General features: G+C 41.4%; 1 protein-coding gene across 3 annotated transcripts in view; it reads left to right on the forward strand.

Annotated features, from left to right (window-relative positions):
- Nucleotides 1-27,817, forward strand: part of Dennd1b (DENN domain containing 1B) — a 234,093-nt gene that overhangs the window by 188,943 nt on the left and 17,333 nt on the right. For 2 of the 3 annotated variants that reach the window (XM_041648351.1, XM_041648353.1), the window contains 4 exons: nt 153-260; nt 16,902-16,981; nt 18,125-18,341; nt 19,066-21,268. In XM_041648351.1, coding sequence (XP_041504285.1) covers nt 153-260; nt 16,902-16,981; nt 18,125-18,341; nt 19,066-19,599 — 939 coding nt within the window. In that variant the 3' untranslated portion in view covers nt 19,600-21,268. Of the gene's footprint in view, nt 1-152; nt 261-16,901; nt 16,982-18,124; nt 18,342-19,065; nt 21,269-27,817 lie in introns of those variants that run through there. The other variant, XM_041648352.1, reaches the window with a different exon arrangement.

The following is a 27,817-nucleotide window of genomic DNA, read 5'->3' on the forward strand; positions in this document are numbered from 1 at the left end:
TAGAAAATCATTATTTCTTCTTTTGAAGATTCTTTAAAATTATAACTAAGGTTTTATTTTTTCTTTGCATGTTTAACAGATACTTTATTAATCAAATAACCTTAATTAAGAGTGGATTATTGCAAAATAATTTTGCTTTTCTTCATGTGTAGGACAATGAGGAAGATTATGGGACCTGTTCTGGTTTGGTACAGTATACACCAGTTTACACATTACACAGTGAAAAGGGAGGAGACAGAGAGAAACATAATCTTTCCCAGGTAAGGATGCCCTTTGTGCCTCCAGTCTCAGGTCACATCATTTGAACAAATTCTTTAGGAGTAACTTGAACCATTAGTATTTTTCTTATAAGAAAATTAGCATTATTGATCAAGCGAGAGCAATGTACACTCAATGGCTGTCAATGGAGAACTAGATATCCCTAGTATGAAAATTCCATCTTGATACAGACCTGGAATGCCCTACAAATAATCTCATGTACCTGGTCACATACAAAGCATAAGCTTTTCATAATATTCTTAAAATGTTAGCTAAATTTACCATTGGACTTTGTGTGAAGCTGTCCAAAGAATATGGTATTCGGATAGTTGATGTCTGTAAAGTGTCTCAGTAGTATGTACAGATATTGTAGCCCCCAATAGGTCCAAAATATAAAACACTGCCGATCTCAAGCCTTTTACATAAAGAATACCTAACTTGCTTTTTTTTTATTATGTCTTCAAAGAGTTCATAGTCCGGTGAGTCTGAGAGACAGTTAAGTGTGTGATTATGTGGAGTATGAATGTGACAAGGAACATTAATAGATTCTGTTTACTGCAAACATAAAATGAAACCCTGACGTCCAGTCATTAAAACAATATGTGGAAACCCAAGGGTGAATTACTCTACAGATGATCCTCAATGGGTTCATCAGGAGCTGTGTCTGAAAACACGCTGGATTGAACCGTCCTGTTAGCATGTGCAGCAGGAAGCCCTGAGTCCCTGCCCTGTCCAGGACTGAGGAAGAGTACTGCATCATTTATCACCAGCTAGGAAAAACTCACACATTGAAAGATCACTTTTACTTAAAGTACCTCGCTTTTCTCCATAGTAAATTTGAAAGGTCATGAAGCCAAACTTGGGACTGTATGTCTGTTTTCTCTAGACTTAGATATTTTATTTGCTGTTGTTATGTAAAACTTCTTTTCAAATGCTGGTGTTACTAAAAATATTGTCCAAAGTGGCAAAGTGTCTAGAAAAATAGCAATGTAATCTCTAATTTTGTATTTAGTATAGGCTACTGTATTTATCTCTTATTTTGTATTTAGAATAGTTTTTTATTTTTTATTTTTTTATTTTTATTTTGAGACAGGGTTTTTCTGTGTAGCTTTGGAGCCTGTCCTGGCACTAGCTTTGTAGACCAGGCTGCCTCTGCCTCCCGAGTGCCAGAATTAAATGTGTGCACCACTACCACCCTGTGCATCTAAAGGTTTTAACCAATTGAACCTTGTATATCAAATTTAAGTCTATTTGGCACCTTTAGAAATCAGCTTTAGAGTCAAATCCAAAGTTCCTACGAAGTTTCTTTTATGACATCTGCCAAGGTTCACAGCCAGGATGGTCATAGCATTTATCTGTGGCTCATGAGATTTTAGTGGCAGAAAAGGACCTGCGCCTTAAGAAAGGAGCGGTTTATTTGGCTTACAGTTTAAGGGTACAGGAAATTCTGGATGGCGGGTGTTCGAGGTTGATCACATTCCATTCATTGCAAGAAAACAGAATGGAAGGAATGCTGGAGTTGGATTTTTCTTTGGGCGCTGGCTCACAAATAATGACACGGAGACGCCTTATGAATTATGAAAGCTCGTCTTTAGCTTAGGCTTGTCCCACTAGCTCTCATAATGTAATTAGCCTGCCTTTATTAATCTGTGTTTTACCATGTGGCTTTTTACCTTTCTTTCATCTTGCATCTCCTGTTTTCTCTCCTCACACCTCTAGATTCCTCCTCTTCCTCGTTCCTCACTCTGCAGGAAGACCCACATATCCCTCCTGCCTATTGGCTATTCTGCTTTTTTACTACACCAATCACAGCAATACACCTTCACACAGTGTACAAATATTTGACAACAGAATCCTGTTACTTGTTTTTTGTTGTTGTTGTTGCTTTGTTTGTTTGTTTGTTTTTAATAGTTCACTCTGGGATCACAGCCCATTGCATGGTTCCATTCTAGAAAAGCTACCCAATATAGAGAATTCTCACAGACATGTTCAGAAGTTATTTTCATGGGATTCTAGGTACCATCAATGGAGAAATCAATATGAACCATTTCATCTCCAGATTTTGTCATCTTGACACCCAAACATGTCATTTTAAAAACATAACCTTCCACCTTTTGACTTCATAGGCCCATGGTTGTCCCATAATCCAAAGTACATTCAGTACAGCTTCAAAAATCCATAAAAACTTAGCAGCCCCATGCTATTTAAAACCCCAAAGTCCAACTCTCATCTGACAATCCAGGCAATCTCTTAACTAATGTACTTCCAATATACAATGGTACAGAATATCCAACCCATTCCATAAAGGAAGTCTGGTGGGATAGTAATGACCTGGCTGATGCAGACACTAAATGCTGCAGCTTCAAGTCCTGCATCTGGGGCTCATGATAGAATCATCTCAGTAAAGATTTGAGTAGCCCCTTCCCTCCAGCTCTGTAACCTGGAGCACACAGAGCATTGGACCAACTGCAATATTGACCTTCAGACTTCTTCAGTGAATTTTTCAAGCTCTTGGCATCTTCCAGATTCTGGGCTATCCACTGCATTTTATCCTTTCTTAGTTTATAAAGTGGCCTCTCTTCAGCAGCTCTCTAGAACTCTGGTGTGACACCATCCTGACACCCCTATGCCTCCATCTTCTATACCTGCAAAACCATACCAAGTGAGCAAAGTTGCCAAGTTCAGAGGGCATTTGTGTGTGGAGCCTGACTCCCTTGGATCCCAGTGATATCAGCATCTGACCCTAGGAAAGCAAACGCCTAGGTAGTTCCTTTAGAGCTTAGAATCCCTTTGTTGATATTCTCAGTTTAGTCTCTCTACTTTCAAATACACTTGCATTTTCTCAAGGAATCTTGATAGATTAGGTTTTACCCTTAAAATATTTCCATTGCCCCAGTGTAGAGTCCAGGTTTCTCTTTATGTCATTGATATCTGAAGCAATTTCCGCTGTTTTGTGCCTGCCTCTTCTGTGATTGGAAACTGGTCAATGCTCGTTTCCTTAACACACCACATATTTTCTGTATCATTCATCTTTACTAGACAAGGGAAGAGCGGCTCACAGCCAGAATGCTACCCTGCCTTGGTCTTTCCTCCACCATACAAATTAGTCTGATTCTTCTGTATCCAGCCGCACTCAGGTTTTCGGGAAACAGGCAGAATGTGGCCAGACTCTTGCTGTCGTTACCACATGAATAGACACTAGCCCAAACCCCAGCACAGCCCTTGCTTCTTTCTGAAATTTCATGAGCTGATCCTCCATGTACACATTTTTTTTTTAGCTCTCCTATCTTCCAGTGTCTGACCAGAATGGCCTGATAGTCTCTGCTTACAGCCTTCAAGTGCTGGTCTACCCCAAGTTCCACATTCTTCCTACAAAACTGTTCCAAAGCCCTATGAGCCACATACTCAGGTTTATCACAGCAATGACACTGCTACTTGTACCAATTTATTATTAGTTACTTTTCTGTTTCTAGAAAAAAAAAAACAAAAAATCAGTTTAAGGAAGGGAGGGTTTATTTTTGCTCATGGTTTGCAGTTACCCACCGAATGGAGGGAATGCTGCAGGATTTTGGGCAGCTGGTCACATTGTGCCCACAATTACGAAGAGAGGGAGAGGAATGCTACAGAGCTATGGCCCCATGTCAGGTTCTATTCTAGTTGACCCAGTCAGTCTAGAAATGCCTCACAGACCTGCAGTGATGATTCAGAAGCCCATCACAGAAACAAGCAGGATTAATAATCACAGTAGTGTGAAATGCCATGGTGATAAAGTAGTTTTGTATATCTGTGGTTTAGCCAGTGTATACTGTAACAGAATACTTGAGCTGGAATAATATGGAAAGAACAGAAAGGCATTTAAATGTCTGAAGGCTGGAGACCCGAGGTAAAGGCATGCATGTTTCATAACATCCTTTTTGCTACTTTTCATCATATGGCAGAAGGACAAGACAGAGCAAGACCTGGGCATGGGAACTGTGGCCTTAATGTGAGTTTGGCAGTCTTTGGCCATGAGAGAGGCTGGTAAGGCAGACGAAAGCTGCAGGCCTTCATGAAGAAGACCTGCTCATCTGATAATTCTCCCCCCACTGTGTCCAGGACTTTTCCTAGCTACCAGCTGTAAACAGAAGGAAAACATGAAGATATTATGAGCTCATGGTACTATTTTTGTAGCAAACTGAGTAATTTTTCTTTTTTCCTTTTATTAAGCTGACTTTTCATAAACTATTATTAATTTCTGAATTAATTACCAAATTATGATTGTGATCAAAGCATATCTCTGAATGAAGCTATTGCATGTGTGGGGAACTGCTCCTGCTGCCACTCAGTCGCTCTCTAGCTGACGTGTAAACAAGCCAGAGCTTCCCTACTCGCTTTCTGACGTCACTAATAAGCTCGATTATTGACTGGATATTGACTGCTCTCAAGCTTTAGCATTTTAAAATCACTTTCATAAAAAGTTTTTACTGGCTCCATAATAAGAATACTTAAATGATATTTACTCTAGAAAACAGATTTTGTTTTGATGGGAAAAAACAATGATATCTTTGTTTTCAAAGGATGTCTTAAGATAGAAACATTTTCATCCCAGGAATGCTTTTCCCAATATGAGAACTCCTCATAGATTAATATTAAAATTTCCGTTTATAGCAGAATATAACATTTGTATTATAATTTACTAATTTCTCTTTTTGCATGGTTCATGTTAATTTCTAGAAATAGATTTTTAAATTGTATGTACTTAAAATATATAACATATTTTTATATACATGGCAATATTATTACATTTAAACAAGCTCCCATATATACTGCTTTCACAGGTAACTTTGTGTGGTGCATAAGAGTAGATTAGACCCACACTTAGCAATTTCCCAAAATACAATACATTGCCAATAACTCAGTGATCTTTCCCCAGTGCAGAGCTAGCCTGAACGTGATTTGAAAAAAGGAACTTGCTTTTGACATTTAGTAAAATAACATATCCCTCTTTCTTGCTTCCTGCATTTTAATTAATAATATTACACATTATTTTCCTAGGGTGCTGTAGAAGTTGTAGATAACTGGATACAATATAATGAAGTATAATAGGTACTCTGTAATTGGCAGCTGTTCATATGTACACATGTGTTCTGAGGGCCAGGTCCTTTGTAACAATGGCCCTATTTGGCTTTCTTCTCTTGTTAAATTCCTGTCTTTAGCACTTAACAATACTGTGGTTTCCAAAGTAGCAGGTATTCATCTTCATTCTAAGTGGGGTGCTGACTGCTGACTTTAGCATATGGTTTGAGAAGCAATATACATCTTATTTTATGAATAAGTCTCTTATCTATAACTTTGTAAGATGTTTGTTTTATTATCAGCTACATTAAGAAATGACTCGGGATAGACTTGTCTCATTCCAGTCTGAATCCATTTAATTATCAGACATGGACCCAGGTGTGGAAAGAATGCAGCTTTTCCAGTTTCCACCAGGGCTCACCAATGAAAGACTTTGTTTTCATTTCTTTTTCAGAATATGAAATGAATTGTGATCATTTGAATTCTAAGAATGTATCCTTATTTAACATAAGCAAAGTTTATAATCTGAATGCCATAGAAAGGAATTTAGATATTTCTGTCCCATTACTTTGCTTGTCTTTGGAATAGACAGTGAATCTATAATCCACCTCCAACAAATAGTAATTTGTGTGCTGGTCTGCTAATTAGTATGACTATTTTATGTTTTGTTGATGAGGCTTAAATAAATGTCAAGGGTACAGCCATGAAGATCTCCCAATTAGGCTTCACATTTGTAAAGCCCAGGCCTTTCCCTTTTGTGCGGAGATGACAGTTCTAACAGCCGCCCTAGCCTAACAGGACTCCAGGGAAAGGAGCCTTCTCTGATTTTATTGAAAATCGGGCCAGTTTGGTCCAGTGAGAATACTGCAATCGGTCATGGTGCAGAGCAGTTTTAATCCCATGTACTTCCCTTCTTTTGTCAATTTTATATAAATGGAATCCTGAAGAGTTGGGGAACAATATCAGACCATTAATTCTTAGTCTGTCATATGAAATTGTCTAAAATGCAGTAGAAATCTTTAAGAATAATAGAGAAATCCCTTTCAATAATGCTTTCTAGTCTATAAACCTGAGCAAGGCTCCACTTTAAACATTAACCTTTCTTTGCTTAGTTTAACAATTAAACAGACGCATGCGCGCGCAAACACACACACACACACACACACACACACACGCACTCAACTAACAGCTGTACTATTGCACAAGCGTAAGAGCTTAGCCACACCACGAGTCACTCCTAACAGATGGATGGCCCTAAGCAAGGCATTTCACTGTGACAAAATGTTGTGGAAGTGGAGGACTGAAGAAGCTTTTCGGTGCAAAGCCTGATTAAATCCTTGGCACATATATCGCTTTTAACTGTTTCATGCCTGGGACAAATGCCAATCCACTTGAGTTTTTCCCTTTCTCCCATCTAGGTAGTTTGTAAAAATCTTTCCAAGAAAGGCCAGCATTTCCTCTGCGGTGTGATGTCACAGAGTGTAGTGTCACACAGTGTGCTTGACGATAAGAATAGTCAGGACTCCACCCAAGTACGCTGCTTACAGCCGGAACAAGGTCTGCTGTCCTGTTACTGCCACATGCTGTGAAATTGGTTCACATACTTATATAGTTCTTCCGTAAATAATAATGAGGATGTTTTCATTATAAAATGGGATTGATAAGATGTTTTCTCTACTATTAGTTTCACTTAAAATGAAATTTTGGTGTTTCTGTGTTTCATTATATGTTAAATTTTTACGTTTTACAAACGATTTCTTTTCTTTTTTGGTTTTTCGAGACAGGGTTTCTCTGTAGCTTTGGAGCCTGTCCTGGAACTAGCTCTTGTAGACCAGATTGACCTTGAACTCACAGAGATCTGCCTGCCTCTGCCTCCCAAGTGCTGGGATTAAAGGTGTGCGCCACCATCACCCAGTTCTACAAACCATTTCTATCATATTTGAATATCTATGACAAGTTTATAATTGATCAGCAGTATACTTTTTGTTTTAAAAAACGTGCCCTAAGATGTACACCTGTACATATACATCCAGATTTTTGGCTCACAGAGACTGTAAGCCAAACATTTCATAGTCACAGTTGAGTGTATGGGAATGTAAAAGAAATCCCGCCATTGTTAGCCTTTTTACCAAATATGATAATCAGATAGTTTATATTTGCAGATAATAAAATGTATATTTAACATACTACAGATATAATTTAAGTATAACCTAAAATACAAAAACTAGATGCTCTTAAATTATATAGCTAATAAGAAAACCAGAAGAAAACAGATACACATATGAAGTTGTGGGTAAAATATGTTAACGTATTAATGACAAAGTTTCCTTTATAAGAATTCAGTGGATTCTTTAATAAATGGTAGCACTTCCTATTCAGCTGACACAGGAAGTGTCAAGAAGTGATAGAGCTGCCACTTGTAGTGACACACACCAGGAAAATCACAAGTTCAAAGCCAGCCTAAATTACACAGCAAGATTTTTCTTTCTAAAATAGGGAGAAAGTTAGACAGATAGAAGTAGCCATTTGCTTCTTCCCAAGTAAACAGCAAGACAGGTGAGTCACTTGTGATGGTGTGGGTTGGGGAGGGATATGCCAGTAAGTATTCAGAATACTGAGTTTTGTAAATTAAGTTTCACATAAGACAAATAACTATGTATTTCTTTTATAGTTTGAGATTGTAAGTATATTGTTTCCCTCTTCCTTTTCTTTCCTCCCTTCCCACACATCCCTTCCCACCTTCCTTCAGAGTTGTTTTCTCCTTCTTCATTCATCATTCTGTGTGTGCTGTGTGTGTGTGTGTGTGTGTGTGTTCTCCTAAATACAACCTGCTCAGTCTGTATGATGTTACTCAGGATTTCAGTGCTGACCACTTGGTATTGATAACCAATCAGTATGCTTTTCCCTGGAGAAGACTGTTCCCCCACTCAGTGTTCCCTGAGCCTTGGGTGCTGGAGTGCTTTTGTAGATGTGCCCATTGGAACTGGACTCTACAATCTACAGTTTGATTGGTTGATGGGGGCTGAGGCCTATCCATGTCTGTGGTATAAGGACAAACATTTAGAATGTAGTTAGAGTTTACACTGATTTAGCAAAGTGCCAGTTGTAGGCTCTCCTCCAAGATTCCTGAGTTCATTAGCCCTGGGTGGGCGACTAGCTTTCCAGTGCCAACCGCAGTTTCCCTCTTGCCCAGCAGCTCTTAAGGCAACAAATAGCAATCCACCATAAGCAACGTTTCTAATTTTATGTTTAATTTGGCTCAGTGTTGAAGACACTGTTAAACTAACTTTTTAGATTGAAATAATAGGAAAATCTTTTCAGAAACTTCAAATGATAAAACTTTTTGCAATAAGTTAAGTGAACGTGACCAAAGAAGTATTGCCTAAATAAAAGCACGTGATAGCAGTGTGTGTTCCGGGCTTTCTTTACGTTGGATTTAACCTTGTTTATTCTGCAGTTGATTTTATGTGAAATATCCAGGTACCGTATTGTTAATTAGGAAAAAAATGTTATTTTTTTTCTGTTAGAACATTATTACTTACAAACTTTTCCTATTTGGTTATAATTAAAATTGTTTCAAAAAGAATCCAGTGGGTTCTGGATTACAAGTATGCCCTCTAGTGGAAGTTGTGTGCAAGAGTCTTTAGAAGGTAATTTGTAGAGCCTGTCATACATTGTCAGCTGAGGTATAGTTGGTCTGGCAGAGGTTGCTCACCTCATGGCAGCCCCGGAACTTTAGAGTAAAGAAGGGGTGAAAGATAAACCCTCTTTTCCCAGGCTTACTTCTTCCCACCGGCCCTCACCACCTGAGATTCCAGCACCTCCCCACCAAGCACCTACCACCTGGCCAAGTCTACAACACAGGGGCCTGTAGAGGACATTCCTGTTCAGACTGTAGCCATGCCCCTTCCCTGTGGGGCTCAAGCTTCTTTCTATCATCACTTTCCTCACTGGAGGGAGTTTCCCGGTCTCTCCCCAGTGCAGCAGGCTTGGTGTCAGTGTGGGCTCCTTCCCACCGGTAGAGAGTTTACTTCCCCACTTCCCCTATCAGTCTTGGGAAGACAATAGCTTTATATAAAGATACAAAAAAGAGCATGGTGCAGCAGGCTCTCTGCTGTGCTGGATGACCACAGAGGGCCTGTCTTTCCCTTACAGGACTGGGGGGTGGGAGGCCAGGGACTGCAAACACTCCTTTCTTCCTTGTCTTGGAGATTCCTAGTTACTCAAAGTTGACACGTTAGCCATACTTGTCCTTTATTTAAGGACTTACTCAGTTTTCAGCACCTATAACCCCCTCCGTGCAGCTCTGATAGATGAAGCTAAGTTTACTTGGCTACTGTGGATCTGGTCTCTTTCATGGATTCCAAAAGAGTTAGGATTTACCTTGTAGGTTATCTAGTCTTTGTCATTGTTGGGATGGGGCAGCATTCTCCTGAAGTTCTCTGCTTCCTGATGGAGGAAGAATTCAAGTGGAAGACTCGCCGTCTCAGGCCTTGGCTTCTTACCTGGTAACAACAGGAATTTCCAGCTCAATCCATTCGCTCTCTTGTGAGTTCTTCCAGTCCCCAAGTGCACCAACAGGAGGCTCTTGGTCCTCAGGCCTCAGTGTGGTCTCCTGCCTCACTGTGTCCTCCCTTCTTGGAGCACTAGTATCTCCATCTTGCTGGCACAGTTCCTACTTTGAAATGAGGTTGAGATCTGCCATTTGTAGCAGGTCTTTCTCTAGTTGGGCACCTCAGAATACTTTCACCCAGCACAGATATAATAGACATTTTTGTGGAGTCTATGTGCTTGAAATAGAGTCTGAGCCATGCACTTTTCTGATTCCACAACTTCCTAAGTCTCTGCTTGCTAGCATTTGCCCTCTCATATGCTAACTGGGAAAGTAAGCTTGTCAAGGAGCGAGCAGATGTGAAATGCCTACCACTAAAGCAAACCCTCAGTAAGTCTTTAACTGCACTTCAGTTACTGTCTGGAAATGGTTTTTAAAATGTGTGCTAAAGCTCTTTGCAAATAATCAAACTGCCGCGCATGTTCAGGGCGCTGCCATTTTAATTCTGTGCCGTGACATTTTTATCCCACTAGTGGGTTGTGCGTAAGATCAGGTGTTTGTATAGACTTTGGGTCTGCAAAACAGTATTTCTGGATTTTGGTTGCCTCAATTCAAAAATGGGGTAGTATCAAATATTATACTTGCTTTTAAGGGCTGGAGAGATGGTTCAGTGTTAGAGTACTTGCTGCTCTTGCAGAGGATCTGGGTTCTGTTCCCAGCACCTCCTCAGCAGTTAACAACACTGACCTCTATCTATTTCTAGGGCATCAGAAGTCTTCTTCTGACCTCCTTAGGCGACAGGCAGCAGGATGTGCATACATGCAGGAGAAACACTCATAAGTCATTTAAAAAGAATAGGCCATGTCAAAAAGAAAGGAAAAAAAATTGTATGTAGTAAGCCAGGCAAGTCGGCACACACCTGTAACCTTAGCCTTGTGGGGGCAGAGACAGGACTGAGCTTCATAATGTGTCTGTCTCAGAAATGTTTCATGTGTTATCAGAATCTCAATTCTGTGAAGGCCAGACAAGTTGTTTTCTGTTTCATCTGCTTATATCCATCCTATCACTCCAAATTCTCCCGCCCCCACCCACCTAAGACTGTAAGATCAAGCTGCATTTAGCCTCTTTAGCATTGCTTGCCATCTAGTGGTCACAAGCGTAACTGCAAGCTTACCAGGCTCCTTGGTTGGGGCCGGTTTACAGTCTGGGAAGCTTTCCCGAAGGTGCTAGTACCACTAAACACTCTCTTCAGACATTCAGTTCTGTGGTGTTGTGACTTAAGCCTTCTCTCTGAGATTGTGTTTTCCATGAAAGCCTTTCCTGTCTCCATCGGTCTTCTGTATTTTGTCCAGTCTACCTGTAGGCTCAGCTCTAGGAGGGGAACCACTAATAGTTTCCGTTCCATACTGGCAGACTTACTTTTCCAGTATTATAACAGTTCCCCAGTCACAGCAAATAACCCTCCTCATGAGTTCTGAATTTGTGAATTTCCCTATACACTAAATGTGTACTTTACAGTTTCATGGAAGCAAAATTGTATTTACAGTTTCATGTGTTCAGAATCCAGAAGAAGTTAAAGATTTGTGACGTTCAGTTCTGAGTCTCATTTTTCATTTTTTTTAAGCAGTAGAAGCTTTGCCTGCTTTATATTCTTTTGAAAATACTTATTTCCTGTTTTTAATTGCGTGTGTGTGTGCGCGCGTGCGTGCATGTGAAGGAGGCCAGAGCATTGGTGTTCTCTAGAATGACTGGCAGTTTTGTGCCACCCAACATGGGTCCTGGGAGCTGACCGCTGATCTTCTGTGAGAACAGTGCTGCTCTGAACCCCGACTCTACACCTGTCCTGTGGGACACTTGGACCCTAGGAGAGACGCTGTTGCCCACTTGTGTGTGGCTCTGAAATGACTAGTGAGCGCTGTGTGCAGCTGCTCTGTTCCTCATGTGGAGAAAATATTTTTCAGTGATTGTATTTGTGCTGTGGAAGCAGTAAAATGCATTTAGTTGGTGCCTGCTGCATGTCTGTGAGATGAAGAAATGCTAAGAATGGAAAGAAAACATATATCTACTGCCAGAACTCCAAGAGCCAGTGTACAGTACCAACTTTTAATACATACTCAGAAGATATTTGAGACAATGGCTTTCTGTTGCGCCATAGTACCTGGGACTGTGATCTGGCATTGCTTCTTTCCTGCCTCCCTTGCCTGTGTTCTCATCTCCCACATTCCCTGCTAAAGGTATTGGGCCTCTGTGTAACCCCTTGAGGCCCATATATCCTGTGGTATTTTAGTGTGTGTGTGCCACCTAGTGAGCAAAAGCGTAACTGCAAGCTTTAATGGCCCCAGAAAGCAGCATGAGTATCAAAGCAAGTTCTGAAGAAGTGATGGCACACTTTCTCACGGTTCCCCTTATTGTCCCAACGGAGGGACTTGGTGTGTGTGTGTTTGTCTCTTCCCATCATCTGCTTAACACCTGTGACCTTTCGGAGCCCAGGGGAAAGGGTTCTGTTGCTCTCAGATTAGGTCAGTTCTTGTAAGTTCTTCCATGGCGTAGATAACTCAGCAGAAGCTACTGGAGTCATACCTGTTATGCTTATCGGTGTGAGTATTAGAGTTGGCTTAGTTTGTATTTACTAGACTAACATCCACAAGGACCCAAGCCCTGTTCTTGCTCATTGTTATGCCCCAGCATGTAACCTAATAGCTGGCACAGAAAGATTCTTTAATCTCCATAGAGGGAGTGAGTGGGCACTGTGTGCACTGAAGAGATTGGGTCGGCCAGGTAAATACTCAGCAGAACTGCACGGATGGCTTATGTCAGCTTGATACACACCAAACCCATCGGACAGGAGGGAACTTCAACTAAGGGGATCCCTCCGTGAGACCAGGCTGCAGGCGAGCCTGCAAAGCACTTGATAATTAGTGGTTGATGGGAGGCCAGTCCATTGTGAGTAGTGCCATCCCTGGGCTGGTGGTCCTGGTTGTTCTCAGACAGCAGCTGAGACAGCCATGAGGAACAAGCCAGTTAGCTGCACTCCTTCATGGCCTCTGTATCACCACCTGCTTCCAGGTTTCGGCCCTGCTTGAATTCCTTCCTAACTTCCTTTAGTAATAAACAGAAACAAGGAAGTGTAAGCCAAATAACCCTTTCCTCCCAAGTTGCTTTGGTCATGGTGTTTCATTTTAGCAATAGTAACCCTAACTAAGACACAGATGCTCATTTGTTCAGGGAATAGCAATAGCATGCTCCAAAGGATATGCCAATATTAAGAGGTAAAATCATGGCATATTTTATTGAACAAATAAGTGTTCTAGTTTGTTGCAGTTGCTATGATAAAACAAAAGCAAGTTGCGGAGCCGAGGGTTTATTTCCACTTACAGGTAACAGTCTGTAATGGGGGAAGCCAAGGCAGGAGCTCGGAGCATAATTCCAAAGGAATGCTGCCTTCTGGCTGTTCCCAGGCAGACATTCAGTTGTAACAGACTTTCCTTTGGGCCATCAATCAACTCCCAAATCATGACAGAGACATCTTATTAGTTCTGAATGCTCAGCTTTATCTTATGCTTGTCCATAAGATAAAGAGCTTGTCCAGCTCTTATAACTTAACCCGTTTCTCTTCATCTATGTTTGCCTTGGGGCTTTTTACCTTTCTTTTCATTCTATATGTCCTACTCTATGTCTGTCCGTTCAGCGGTTGCCTGGCTCTAAGTGTCTCACTCTTTTTCCCCCTTGTTCTCTTCTGCCGAGCCTAGATTCCTCCCCCTGTTTATCCTCTGCCCACCAGCCCCACCTATCCCTCTTCTGCCTAGTTATTGGCTGTTCCACTTTTTATTAGACCAATCAGGTGCCTTAGGCAGGCAAGGTGAGACAAAGGTAGCATAAACAAATGTAACACACCTTTACATAGTTAAAGCGATATTCCACAACATAAACAAACTAACATATCTTTGCCTAGTTAAAGTAATATTCCACAGAATTCAGTTACCTTTCCTAAACAGTCCAAGTCCACTTTCCCAGGGTTAGCATCGCCCACAGTGGGCAGAGCCCTCCTGCATCAGTAAGCAATTAAGATCCCTCTCCCAAAGTGCCCACAGGCCAATCTGATGTAGGGAATTCTTCTGTTCCCTCTTCTCACCTGTCTCATGTTGACAGCCAAGGTTAGTCATGAAGGCACCAATTAGATGAGACACAAACCATCCAGAGGACGGCACATAGACCACCAGAAGCACAGGCACTGACAGGGCAGGCACCACAGTAGCGCAGTGTCTTCAGTGGAGGGAGGGTAACAGCTGCAAAAAGGAACATTGTTGTTAATTGGTTTCCCATGTGTTTCTAAAACTCTTTATGAGTAACTTTTGTAAAGTACACTGGTTAGTAACATCTCTGTGGAAAGCGTCTAGGTAGGAAATGCGAAATAGACTCAGATTTGCGTTTGAAGTTCATGTCCTGGCACTCAAGTATTAGAGCAATTGTACAAGGAATGATTGGAATTCAATACTTGAGAGCGATGATCCAGGCAGGCAGCTCCAGGGTTAGAGAGAGCATCTTGGTGTACTAGACTCTACAGGGCAGCAGGCGATGTCAGTTCCTGTGTTGTTACTGGTCCTGTTTGGGATGATGTATGTGACTTGGACAAATTATCAAACATCTCTGGGCATACTTTCAGGTTTATTGTTACACATTTCCACATCACAGGTCACGAGTGCTTATTCTATGTGTGTTCTATTGGTGCCACCTTTTAGGAGCAGGTGGGCTCAGTTCTAGAGGAGATTAAACAGGAAGACAGGAAGTTCCTTCTCTAAATGGGTGACGGAGGCCTCCAAATTCCTGGTTACCATTCACCACCCGGAGGATGCTGAATGATTTTGAGTTTCATGGCACCAGTTTCCAGCATTCGGATGCCATGGTCCTCTTGGAGAATCCAAAGTTCTTTTCTGAGATCATGTCAGAAAAGACATGGGCCAGCTTCAAAGAGTCAAAGGGCAAATAGTTTAAAAATCCTGAAGTTTATATTTGAAACATTTCAAACGTGTAATAATAAAGAGAATATTTTAGAAATCCTCAGATATCCTTCTTATAGCTTTAACATTATTGAGCTCAAGGCCAGTCACCCTGTACTAGATTATTCTCAAGGAAAACCTCAACAGTGTGTCTTTTAACCAGTGACTGTCTTAAGATGTGTATCTTGAAGGCAAGGACTTTTTAAGTCAAAATTCAAAGATGGGCTATTTTGAACACCAGTAATAACTATGGTGGGTTGAAATGTACCAAATATTTACAAGCCATGACAGTATTTAAAATAACCTTATGTTGTCATCCCTTTAGAGACCTCTGGGGCAGTGGCTCACTACTCTGCAAATAAAAAAGCAGATTTGGAACTTTTTCTGCTGTGTGTGTGTGTGTGTGTGTGTGTGTGTGTGTGTGTGTCTAAGTTGCATGTTGGTATAGTGCTAAATAGTAAAGCTCTTCAAATAACAAATAAAACAGGAATATTCCATAAAACAGTAATCATACACCCCCTGTTGAGAAGTGGCCCTGCCAGTGATTCTGATAGGTGATGGAGCATCAGCTGGACACTTGGGGAGGGAGCTGACATGAGTGGACAGGTCAGCCACACAAAAGGCGTATCAGCGCTATCGCAATTAGACATCACATGTCTACCAATGTGCACTATAAAAATACACCTCACCACAATGGCTTATGATGCTTGCCAGAGAAAAATACCAGTTAGCCAGAAACGGAATCTAAGACGCCACGTGAAATGCCAGATTCCAGGAAATGAGCTGCAATAGCATGTTCTAAGACATAGCTGACACAAAGGAAAGGGGGGAATAGCCTCCAGGAGACCAGAGACATGACAACCACAACCAGCACCGTCTTTTGTGATTCTGACCCATGAAATAAAATACGGATGTGGTTTGTATGATGTAAAAGATTGAAGAATACTTGTAAGTATGTAAATGCCACAATTTTTAGTTGTGTTAAAAAGAAATCTTTGATCTAGAAAGGTGGTTCAGCAGGTAAAAAACACTTTATGCCTTTATGGAGGGTTCTGGTTCGGATCCCCACAACGTCATGGTGGCTTCCAACAGTTTGTAACTCCAGTTCCCAGGGATCTGACACCTTCTTGTGACTTGTACAGGCACCAGGCATGCAGTGGTGCATATACACACAGAGAAGCACTCATACACATAAGATAAACTAAATCTGTAAAAACAAATATGTGTTAAAAACACATAGCTAGGACTGGCAAGACAGCTCAGGAGGGAAAGGTGCTTGCTGCCAAGCCTGAGGATCTGAGTTCTGTTCCAAGACCTCTATGGTAGAAGGACAGAATCAGCTCCCACAGATGGCTTTCGATTCCCACATGCTTACTATGGTATGCACACGCTTACAAACAAGTCAGCCAATCAGCAGAAACATCTTCCATTTTAGAGCATCTAATAAATGCCTAGCACAGTGCTGCTCTGAAGACCTTGTTCCTCAGAGTGGGCTCTTCAGACCCTGCCCTGCTGTCACCTAAGCACTTGGCACAGGTGCAGGAGTTCGGACCCCAATACTCCAGAACCACTGAAGAACCAGAGCCTACATTTTTGTGACATTATAAACCACCTGGAGTTTTAAACATATACATATTTAGAATTGAAAGCACTCTCTAAAACACTTAGGACTTGTGGGGGATGTGGTAGGGTAATAAAATTGGCTAATCTTGGTAGTTCTTAAAATTATGTGATAGTTACCATGTGGATTTATGACTGATACTAAATCAGACATGCTGGTATCAGAAACTGTGACTGTCCGTGTGTATCTATTTCTAGTTATTACTTGGTAAGTGTTGAGATTTTTTTTTTAAAAAAAAATATAACTGTGCCTCCATTTTTCCTTCTTCTAATTTGTCATGTTAGTGAATGACATTCAAGAGCTTTGAAAGTATATTTCTTTTGTAAGTATTTCTTATAAAATCACACTGTTCTTTTAAATTATTAGGGAGACATATTTTAAATCACTAACTCAATTTGTTGTCAATTTTTCTCTCCAGGCACACTTGAGAAGGCCTCATAAGAGCCTCGATGGTACCCAGTTTGATGATGATGATGATGACATTGAACGAGCAAGCAAGTGAGTCCAGCTCTGGGTTGTCCCGTCTGGCGGTGCAGATCACTGGCAGGCGGCTCTGGGTTGTCCTGTCTAATTGCGTGGCTCACTGGCAGGAGGTTAGGTACTACTAAACTTCGGGTTTGCTCCCTCATAATGATCATCAGCAAACCGAAATGGTGCTCCTTGCAGCACTGTGAAGGGCGGGGCTTGGGAGAGGGGCAGGCAAGACAGACATGAAAGGTCCTATCCTTGGGAAGCAGAGATTTTTACGGAGCTGTCCAAAGAGTGAAAAGGGTGACACAGGAGCACAAGTTCTCACCCCACACTGAAAGCAACCAGGGACACAGGGACAGTGGTGACAGTCATTTTGAAACAAACCGGGCTAAGGGAGGGCCTAAGGTGAAGGTGACATCACAGGAGAGAAATGTGGAACTGTGTTATGAAATACGAAATAGGGAAATTATATAAACTTCAGTTTTTAGCAATTTTAGTAATAAATTGGACATTCTCCACATGAATGAAATAAATGTGCTTTTATAAGAGTATTTATCCTTGTCTAAGTCAAGTAAGAAAAGGAAAACCATAGAAAATATGAAAAGTTAACTTGGAGTGTTGCAAACTTTCCAAGTGTTCAATCTAATGCTTCTAGTCAATTCCCAAATTCCATAGGGAGACCGATGAATAGTCCGGCTTCGGGCTAATGAGCCATGACTTTGTATTTACTTGTTCATAATGCATATACCCACTTTTTTTCAGTATTTGAAACAGATATATGCATAACTGTGGACAGATGGGCCATGGACTAATTATAATTTTTATTTCTGTTCTTTGTCCTTCCCTGTCCTCAAACCTCTCCTCACCTCTTTCCTTTTCATTTCCATTTTTATTTCCTCTTATTTCCCCTTTTCTACTACTTCTCTCTTCTCTCCTTTCTTTTCCTATTTTCCCTCTGTAGTCCCCACTAGCCTCACTCACTCTTGCAATCTTCCTGCCTCAGCCTCTTGAGTGCTGGAATTAAAAACTTGGACCTCTCCCTCCCCTTCAGTTCTGACTTTGTTGTTGTTCTGCTGAAATACTGCATGGAGGGCGAGCTGTTAGGACCTTGCCTGTGTGGGTTGTGGGTAAAGGCGGACCGCCGACCGCCGTCCCTGTGTCTCCTTCCAGGGTGTCTTCTGAGGATGGCGAGGAAACATCTGCTTATTTCTACGAGAGCGACGACTCCATTGGAGCTCAAGTGAAGGCGCCTTATTCAGGTGAGATGGACTTGCTGGGGGAGATCCTGGACACGCTGAGCACGCACAGCTCCGACCAAGGCAAGCTGGCAGCTGCAAAGAGCCTGGACTTCTTCAGATCCATGGATGACATCGATTACAAACCTACGGTTAGTTGAGTTTAACTTACAGGGTTAAATGAAAACACTCTTGCCTGTGCTGTGGTCGCAAGACCTGAGTTTATAGAAGCATTGAACCTAGGTAGGAAGGTACACCAACTTCAAACTATGGTAAAAATTCCATCCTTATGAATTATTTCAGCTGCTAAAATTGCCATAGTATTCACTGCCCTGTGTCGACCCACTGTTCTGTGGGGCTACTAGCTGATGCTCTTTTCCAGACAGATTCTCATCTAACTCTAGTTATCCTTGTGAAGACTTCATGTGAAATATTTTTACTTTAAAACTTTCTGGAGCTTTAAAGAAAAACTGTAAAGGATATGACTGTTAAGATCTTTTTTCCCCCTATTTTCTTGCTTTAAGAGTGAACAGAACAAAAGTACTGAATTAAGTGCTATTAAAAACCGTGAGGTAGAAGTGCATGAGCAGACCCCATTCTGACTGCAGAGAGCCTTGAGTGTGCATTCTGCGCACAGTCTGAATGTGGCAACTTAAACACGTAGAAACCAGTTTTTCGTGGTCCACCCACTCCCCTGTTCATGGAGCTGGAAAGATTCTGTGAATCCAAATCAGAAGGCAGCCAATGCTCCCCTCTGGGCCGTGCTCACACGCCTGCCTGAATCCTAGGAGCCTTACTTTCAAAACAGAAATCAAGTTACTGAAGAATCACTGTAATTTATTAAAAGGATTCTGAAGTTGTTATTTTCCTTTCCAGAACAAGTCCAATGCTCCCAGTGAGAATGACCTGGCCCTACTGTGTGCTTCTGGTGATCAAGGAGAGTGGAATCTCGGGCAGGACGACAGCGCCCTCCATGGCAAGCACCTCCCTCCCTCCCCCAGGAAGAGAGTTTCCTCTGGTGGCTTCACAGAGTCTCTGTTTATCCTGAAAGAGGAGAACAGTGAGAAACCCTGCTGTGCGGACAGTCTGTGTGACCCCGCTGTGGTGGAAAAGCCAGCTTCTACTCCATGCTTGGGTTTCCAGCCAGCTTCCCCAGAGGAGTGTCAAATGAGTGAAGGAGAAGCAGAGGTGAAGGAAACACTAAGTCAGGCCTCAGAGAGTCTGCTGCTGCCCAGCGTCGGGAGCCGCCAGTCCACTTTCGTTCCCTGGGAGAAAGGAGGGAAAGAGCCTGAGGAGCCTTCAGAAGGCGGTGGACTGCTCCAAGAAGTAGTGTCATTGTGTCACATGTCATGTGACTTCCAACAAGGTTTAAACATTTCAGAAGGAAATAGAAGTGAAGACCAAACTTAAGGTACCAGTAAAGGGTCAGTCATTGCCGCTTGTCTCTTGGCTTCTCCGGAGACATGTGGAATTAGTTCCCTGTGATGCGTACAGTAAACAGAATCACTCATAGGAATGAAAACTCTTACTACTGTTTAATTGTTTTCCTTTGGAATGTTCCCCATCTGTTCATCTCATGGAGCATAAAATGAATTCTACTGTGCTGTTAAATCAGGTACTAATTTGTATATAGCCTGAAAGTGTGTTTTGGACATAAGCTTTCCCAGTATTTGGTGCTTAATGCCATTCATTTTATTTAAACTAAGTGTGAGTATGTAATCCATACATATAACCAGTAGTTACTGTACTAATTTGGTTGAGCATGAACTGATCAAGATGTCAAAACCGATAAAAAGGAAATAGCCTGAAACTGTTAAAACTTTTAACCCACTAATTGCCTTAATCTTCCAGTTATGCTAAACATACAGATCACGTGTGCAGATCTTGAAAGAGCAGTTATCTTGTCTTTCAGAGCAATAATGCCTTTTTCTATCGCAGAATTAAGCTCACCATTCTTTTCAAGTTTAAATGCTCTCTAGTGGAACTAACTTGCTTTTTTATAAAGACACCGCAGCCATGTTTTCCGAACAATGTAAATGTGTATTTTACCTTCCACTCAGTGAAACCCATGAAGTGCTGAGTTACAATGTGAAGTTGAAGTCTCTGTTTACAGAGAAGCCCCTCAGACAGTGCCCGGTCTCTGTGTGCTGTGCTGACTGTGGTCTGCCTCCAGAAAGCCAGGTGCCCTGCGGAGTCCAGATAAGCAGTTGTCCCTGTTCTCCCATCTGCGTCCCCATGAAGATGCCCATAGCCTTATCTGTGTTGGCTTTTTTAAATAATCAACTTTATTTTTAAAATGTTCTAGATTTATAGAAATCAGCAAAGGTGGTACGAAGTTCCCATCTCCCTGGACCCGGTCTCTGCTATTGTTAGCATCTTAGGTTAGTTTGCCACAGTGTTGGTGTTCTACATGGTAGAGCTCTGGCTGTTCCCTGACGTCCCCTTTCTGTCCTACCCCCTCAGAGTTTGAGATTACATTATCGTGTCTGCTGGGGCTCCTCTTCCTGCTGGCACTTAATTGGTTGTTGTTGTTGTTTTTTTTTTTGGGGGGGGGGTTGATGACCTTGAAAATACCAGAAATACTGGTCAGATGTGTTGCCCAGTGGCCAGCTCCTAGAATTCGTCTATTTTTCTCATTATTACACTAGGATTGTAGTTGGAAGAAGAGGCTCAGAGAAGTAAAGTGCCATTTCCACAGTGTCTTACAGAGTGTGTGCTGCGAGCCTGTTCCTTGCAGTGCTGACTTTGAACACCTGCTGGGTTTCTGCACTGTAAACTTGTTCCCCCAGCACCTTCTGTTCTGTTGCAGGCAGGAGGAAGGGAGGAAGGGCGGGCACAAAGGAATTATTTAGGGCAGAAGAGTTGCCTTCCTCATGGTTACTGCTTACCTTTGGAGCACATCTGAAAACATACTCAGATTTCTCACACCAGACTGATGGTATGGGATAGCTTGTTTGTACCCTCCCTGCCTGTGTTCTGTATAGCCCCAAACATGACGGTTGCTTTTCAAAGTTTGTCTGTTTTTAGATTAAAAAAAAAAAAAAAAAAAAAAAAAAACTGTTGCAAAACCAGTTAACCTCAACAAGGCCATACTCTAAAGTATTTACTTAAGGAATATAATTTCAACTAAAATTTTAGGAGATTTGTTTAACATTGTGCATATTTATACAGGTCATCTAAAAAAAAGAACTGTATTCCAAAATATATATAATATATGTAGGTAGTTTTCCTTGTGGTAACTGTTCACTCATCTGTGGTGAGATGAGCTTGTCCTTAGGAGATAGGCTCTGCATAGAGAGTGTGTGTACTCCTCATTTTACACAGTCATGCGGCTCGAGGTTGTCAGATTTTGCCTGTGTATGTCCTTCATTAATCCCGGTTTACTGAAATAAGAGAGGCACCCACATTGTCACAAGGGCTGTTTTTAGTAAGAAGAGGAAGAGCTAGAGTGGTGATTCCACTCCTGGGCAAGCATTCCTACATAATCCCTGCACAGAATGCACAGCCTTTAACATGAATTGTGAATGAGGTCTCTTTTTCTGCTTCAGAATGCATTGTCTAAAAGATGACAGAGAACACTGGCTTCCGCTCCATGGCCACAGATTCCCGATTCTCTGCTTTGAGTCAGCCCGTGAGATGATCCGCTATAACACTAGGCTATTTGAAAACATTTAGCCACTCGCAAATAGCGCCTTAAGACCCTTTAAAGCTATCTGTGCCTTACTCTAGCAATCAAAGCAGTGACCCATGTCAAAGAGAAGAAACAAAATCATACACATTGTTCTTTAAAAAGTCCACATGTTGGTGCTTCACACCATTAGAACCTCAAGTATTTGATGTCAGCTTTTTTTTTTTTTTTTTTTTTTTTGGTTTTTCAAGACAGGGTTTCTCTGTGGTTTTGGAGCCTGTCCTGGAACTAGCTCTTGTAGACCAGGCTGGTCTCGAACTCACAGAGATCCGCCTGCCTCTGCCTCCTGAGTGCTGGGATTAAAGGCGTGCGCCACCACCGCCAGTGTTATTTATGGTGGGTGCATAAGAAGTAAGGGGCAATAGACTGAGTTCTGAAAAAAGCAAAAGTAGTGTTTTCTGCTGGGCAGTGTTGGCACACGCCTTTAACCCTGGCACTTGGGAGGCCGAGGCAGGTGGATCTCTGTGAGTTTGGGGCCAGCCTTGTCTACAGAGTGAGTTCCAGGACAGGCTTTAAAGCTACACAGAGAAACTCTGTCTCAAAAAAAAAAAAAACAAACCAAAAAATAAATAAATAAATAAAAAAGTATATTTTGCTTTACCCAAAGCAAACCAAGTATTTTAAGTTCCCTGCTATTCAAAGTCAACCTTTCTGCCTGCGCTGTCATTTTAAATGCTGAGCACCAACCAGCTGGAGCTCCCCAATAGACTTTTCAAAGCTGCTTTCGTCTGCAAGAGACTTGGATAACTCACTGCGCCAGCTTCAGCATCTTGGATTTATATGCCTCTGAACCAAGCCACACGTTGTCCTTAGTGTTACTTAGGCTTTGCACCCAGTAGTTCAGGGGGCTAAAGGTAGAAGGAGAAACTTAGGAGCTGCAGCTGGTTAAAGTGCAGATGCTCTGAGTGGCATACATTGGTGATTACCTAATTTAGCTTATCTTACACAGATTGTGGCATGATTATTTTTCAAATTCAAAATTAATAGCTCCTTCATTGAGAAAATATTTATTGACTTTTTGTGCCAGTCAGGAGGAAGGTATACTATCTAAGGATATCGGGGTATGGGAAGAAACAATTACCCTGGGCAATCGATGAAAAGGGAAAGGAACTGCAGATGTTAAAAGAATAATAATAGTGACTTTAATAATAATAGACTAGAGTAAGGTGTACTTGCTTAGATGGTCCTAGCTCAAGGGCTGACGCTGAGGACGCCTTCAAGAACAGCTGCTCTATTTAAAGTGTGCTCTAAGTACAGAGTCAATAACTTTTCTGGTAACTGCATGAGTTACTGGAACGCTGCTAAGATCCCACTTTTAAAGGACAGATTTGGAGACACTGCAAGGCCATCCACATGACATGGTGTGCCCCTTTGCAGGGTGGGTGGTCTCTGCCCCAGTTCAGCAATAACTTAGGGTATCTATAGACTGGGACCCAGTCATGTTGATGGGAGTCCAGTTTTTACATTAAAAAGAGAAACCTTGGTAACAGCATTTTCTAGAAACAGCCCTGTTCATTTTAGTTGAAGCCATAAGTGACAGTGTGGTTGGGATCCTGTGCTGCTGTCTAATGGTGTGACCCAGGAATACCTACCAAGTGGTTGGTAAGCAAAGGGAAAACTCCCGGTCAGCCACAGACAGCTGTGAGCATGCTTGGAATCAACAGCCATTCAACCTCCCCTCAGAGTTCCAGGACAGGTTCATCGCTTTCGTGAGTAAATTTTCTCATGAGAACTCCACTCTTTGGTGTCAGTGATTCTTGAATCTGAGTCGATATTTGAAAATCAGGCGTGTAAAATGAACCCCTAAATGTAGCCACTCCCCAAGCATGTAGGTAGTCGTTTTTAGAAACCCAGTTCCCCGTAAGCATCTTTCCCAGGTCCAGCCCAGAGTCCCGTCAGTTTCTTAAAGCTTCAAGGACTAGAAAGGCTTTGCAGCAGCCAGTTTGTGTTATGATTTAATTAAGAAATAGGGAATTGTGTATATTGAGACAGAAACATTTTATTTTGAAATATAGGATTTTGTGCAATATTTTTCTTGCATAATTTAGTTCATATGAATATGCACATCTGCTTTTCTGGCAGGTGCCTTAAGGTCATATCTTTCAGTATTTGCCTAAAACTGTATGTAGCAATGTTTTATGTGATTGCAGAAAAAAAATCACTTTTTCTATTGTTAGCTGAAGTGTTTTTGTTTATTTAAAATAATTGTGGGGATTGCATTATTGTATCATAACTAACTTCCTCAGCCACAATAAATATGCAATAAGGAAATCATGTACCTTTGATTAGTATTGACAATACTGTTACTTTAACAGAACTGCTGTGGTACAAAGTGCTGATTCTCTGTGTACACATTTAACTCCGCTTTGCACCACATGAATCTAAACGGTATATTTATGTGATAACCACATATGTAGATTCTGACATCCTTTGTGATGAGTCTTTGTTGAGGCTTATAAAGGGCATTGCCAATACTTTTTGACTGTAAATTAATTTTTTTGTATGATGTACAGTTTGTTTAGCCTGAGAGCTTCTATAGATTTCTACTTTTATTATACTTGAATGAGGCAGAAAGCACTGTGGGAAATTTGTAACTCTGGATGCAATATGCAGATATACCAAAAATAAAACAAGGTACCGAACAGCAACACTGACGGAATGCTTTATAATCCCAGAGTCAGTGTTTCTCAAGATGCATTGTAGTTAAATGAAGTAATTGAAGATGTGCACTCTTTTATCCACACGGTATAGTCACAAATGATTACCTCTCGGATGTGTCAAAGCTGTAAGTCCTTTATAACTTCTCTTTCAGTCCTTAGATGAGGACCATCCATGATCCCACCTCTGAGTACATGATGTTTAAGACAGAACAAATCAACTACATTGTGCGTATTGGATGCATTGCCTGTGGTAAATCACTATGTTTTAGACAGAGTAGCTTTCATAGATAATTTTGAGAACTCTTTAATAATCATATACCAAAAATTAAAAGCTTAAAATCAGTTATAACTTAACTGTGCCTAAAGCAACAAATACATGAAACCTTTGGACATGAAGGCCACACACATGGAGGATTCCGAATTGAATGTTTCCAAAGTTTGTGTTTAATGCTTTAGCTGAAGAGTTGTTGGCTCAACATGTAACCAATATGACAAAAAGAAACAAAACACTGAGCATTGAGGTATACTTCATTGCTCTTTTGTTCTTGAGGCTACAGGAGATCATCTCTAAACTTGACTACTATTGGGAAGATGTTCTGTATTAAAGTATTGCTTTGGGAATGTTTTTAAATATGCAAAATTAAATGTCGAATGAACTCTGCATTGCCATAAAGTACCCAACAATGTAGCTGAAAATAAAATTGGTCACAATCAAACACTGTGTGGTGGTGATGACTCTTCTACTTGCTAGGGGTCCTCCATACTGTTACAGGAGAGTGGCTTTGCGGACCCAACCATCTCCGTCTCCAATCTTTAAATGCTGCAGTGTAAATCTTTGTGATTGTCCTGTGCGAGTGGTACCTGTTCTGATTGATCCATTTATTAGTTCTTGTTGCTGCAGCAGGATGACTGATGTAATAACTTGAATGGATGAGATGAACGGTTACTTTAGCTCATGGGTTCGGGGATCTCAGTGTGTAGTCCTCAGCTTTGTGGCATCTTGATCTTTGATAAGGCAGAAGGTCGTGATGGTGGGAGTAGAATGGCAGGAGCTGGTCACCCTGGGGCAAAGAGCACAGCATAGTAGTGGTAGGAAGGGACCAGTGCAGGATGTAACCCCAAAGGATGCACCTCCGCTTTGCATACTTTCTCTGTTTCCCAGTAATTTATTCAAACTTTGAATGGAAGGGATTTTATCAGAGTGGTTAAGACTGATGATTGGTGGAAATGCTCTCACAGGCACACTTTATATGCCTTGCAAGCCTGGGCCTTTCTCACCAGGTTAGCAATCAGGAGGATCCTTGCAGGCTTTAAAGGCCCTCAGGCCACCATGTCCTCAGGGCAGGGGGACTGGCACAAGTTCAAGATCCAAGGACAGAGATGAGATAGAAATGCACAAGAGCAGAGCTCTGGGAACCAGAAGATGAACTTCTCATCTGAGAGCTGTGATGGGTCTACCAACAGAGCAGAGGTGGAATTTGTGTGAATATAAGTATATATCCCTTTAGGCTCAGAATTTCTAGAAACAATAGGTAGAACTTCTCTTGTTTCAACAAGAAAAGCAAAGTTCTGAGAGGAAAGGGACATAACTTGCAAGCCTGGAGCTCTTCCAGCTGTTAGAGACTTTGATGCTAACCCTGGCTACCTTGACAAGATGAGTCTCAGTACTTAATTGTGTCTTCACATGGAAGATGGCTATGCAGTCTATGTAGGTCTTCACTGTCATTGTATAGAAATGGAAGTACTCTAAAAGTATTTTATAATGGGCTTGAGAAGGTCAAAGCCAAGTGATAACATGAATTACAGGCTATTAAAAGTGTGTGCATGAAGCATGAGGCATTGGTAACATAAAAACACTATAGTATAGCTTGCAAGGCAAAACTAGAACTTCTCAGTCTTACCATTGATTTGGGCCTATTTGTTCTGAAGCTTTATTTCTCTACTTAGTACAGGAGTGCCTGTTCTTATAATTATTTAATATTTACTAGAACCACATATGTTTGGCTATTGATAAGTGATTTGGGGCCTTAAAAATATTCCTGAGTATCCATTTAGCTTTGAATTTCCGGTCATTTGGAATATCCAAGTATAAAATATAACTGTAAAATCATAGACTTTAAGAACTCAGTAACTCCCAAACCTTTTCCCACAGTATTACTAGGAGACCTTAAAATAAAACAAAGGACAAATGACTCTACAATTTCTGAAGTAGAGGCTATAGGTGGTGTCCTATAGTGATGTCGTGATTAAGGCACAAATATATCAACAACATCCTTGAAGTGCTATAGCACTAAGTAACCAAGCTTGGCCGTGAACCCCACTGTGTGGTTTCAGCCCTGTGATGGTCAATGCTGTCCATTTGCAAAATACAGATTCTTTTGGGAGAGGGTTCTTTGGGCATATAATGATTACAGATGGGAAGACACCCTCCCCCCCCATGTGCACTAAGGGGTGGGGCACCATTCCTTAGAAGATCTTGGGCTGCATGCAAGTCAAGAAAGCCAAATGAACATTAATCTGCATGCATTCATTGCTGTTTTTCTTCTGACTCTGGACATTATGTGACCAGATCACTTATGTTCCTGCTGCTAAGAGTTCCCTGCCGTGACGGAGCTGTGAGTTGAAACAAGCCACAGGAAACAAAACCACATTGCAGTGTTAGACAGAACACAGGATCCTGTTTCTAGGACCTTCCTGCACAGCTTCCTTCCTGTCTCAACACTCCCTCTTCAGTGTTGGACAACCTTTCATGACAGAAACTACGCACATTTTAAAAAATGAATTTCCACATATATATTTGAAAACAGTATTGTTTGGCTTTCTGGTGGTTTTCCTTTTCTCACACTCCCCGGCTCAGTGACTAATTCTACCTTAATCTGGTGTGTGGTGTGTGTGTGTGTGTGTGTGTGTGTGTGTGTGAGAGAGAGAGAGAGAGAGAGAGAGAGAGAGAGGAGAGCGCTTTTACCCTTTCCCCCAAAACTTGGTTTTACTTGCATGTGTTGAAGAATGGAAGAGAGAGCCCTTCCTAGAATATGTGGGATACCTGCTGGAGCAAGTTTACAGACATCATTTTGAAGAAGAGCAAAAGTCTGATTTGTAAGTTGCATAATACGGAGCTGGTTTTTGCCGTGTACAGCTGTCAAGAACATTTGAGCATTCCTTTCAGAATTCCCACAGATGTTATCTATCACGTGATTTTTTTTTTTTATGTTCAGGCAACAGCTCTCACAAGCTTCTACTCTTCTATTTTGTTATTTTATAGTCATATTTCCTTTAACTA

Source organism: Microtus oregoni, unplaced genomic scaffold, assembly GCF_018167655.1.
Source record: "Microtus oregoni isolate MIOR12 unplaced genomic scaffold, Mior012 000003F_ref0000135, whole genome shotgun sequence".
NCBI classification, from domain to species: Eukaryota; Metazoa; Chordata; class Mammalia; order Rodentia; family Cricetidae; genus Microtus; species Microtus oregoni.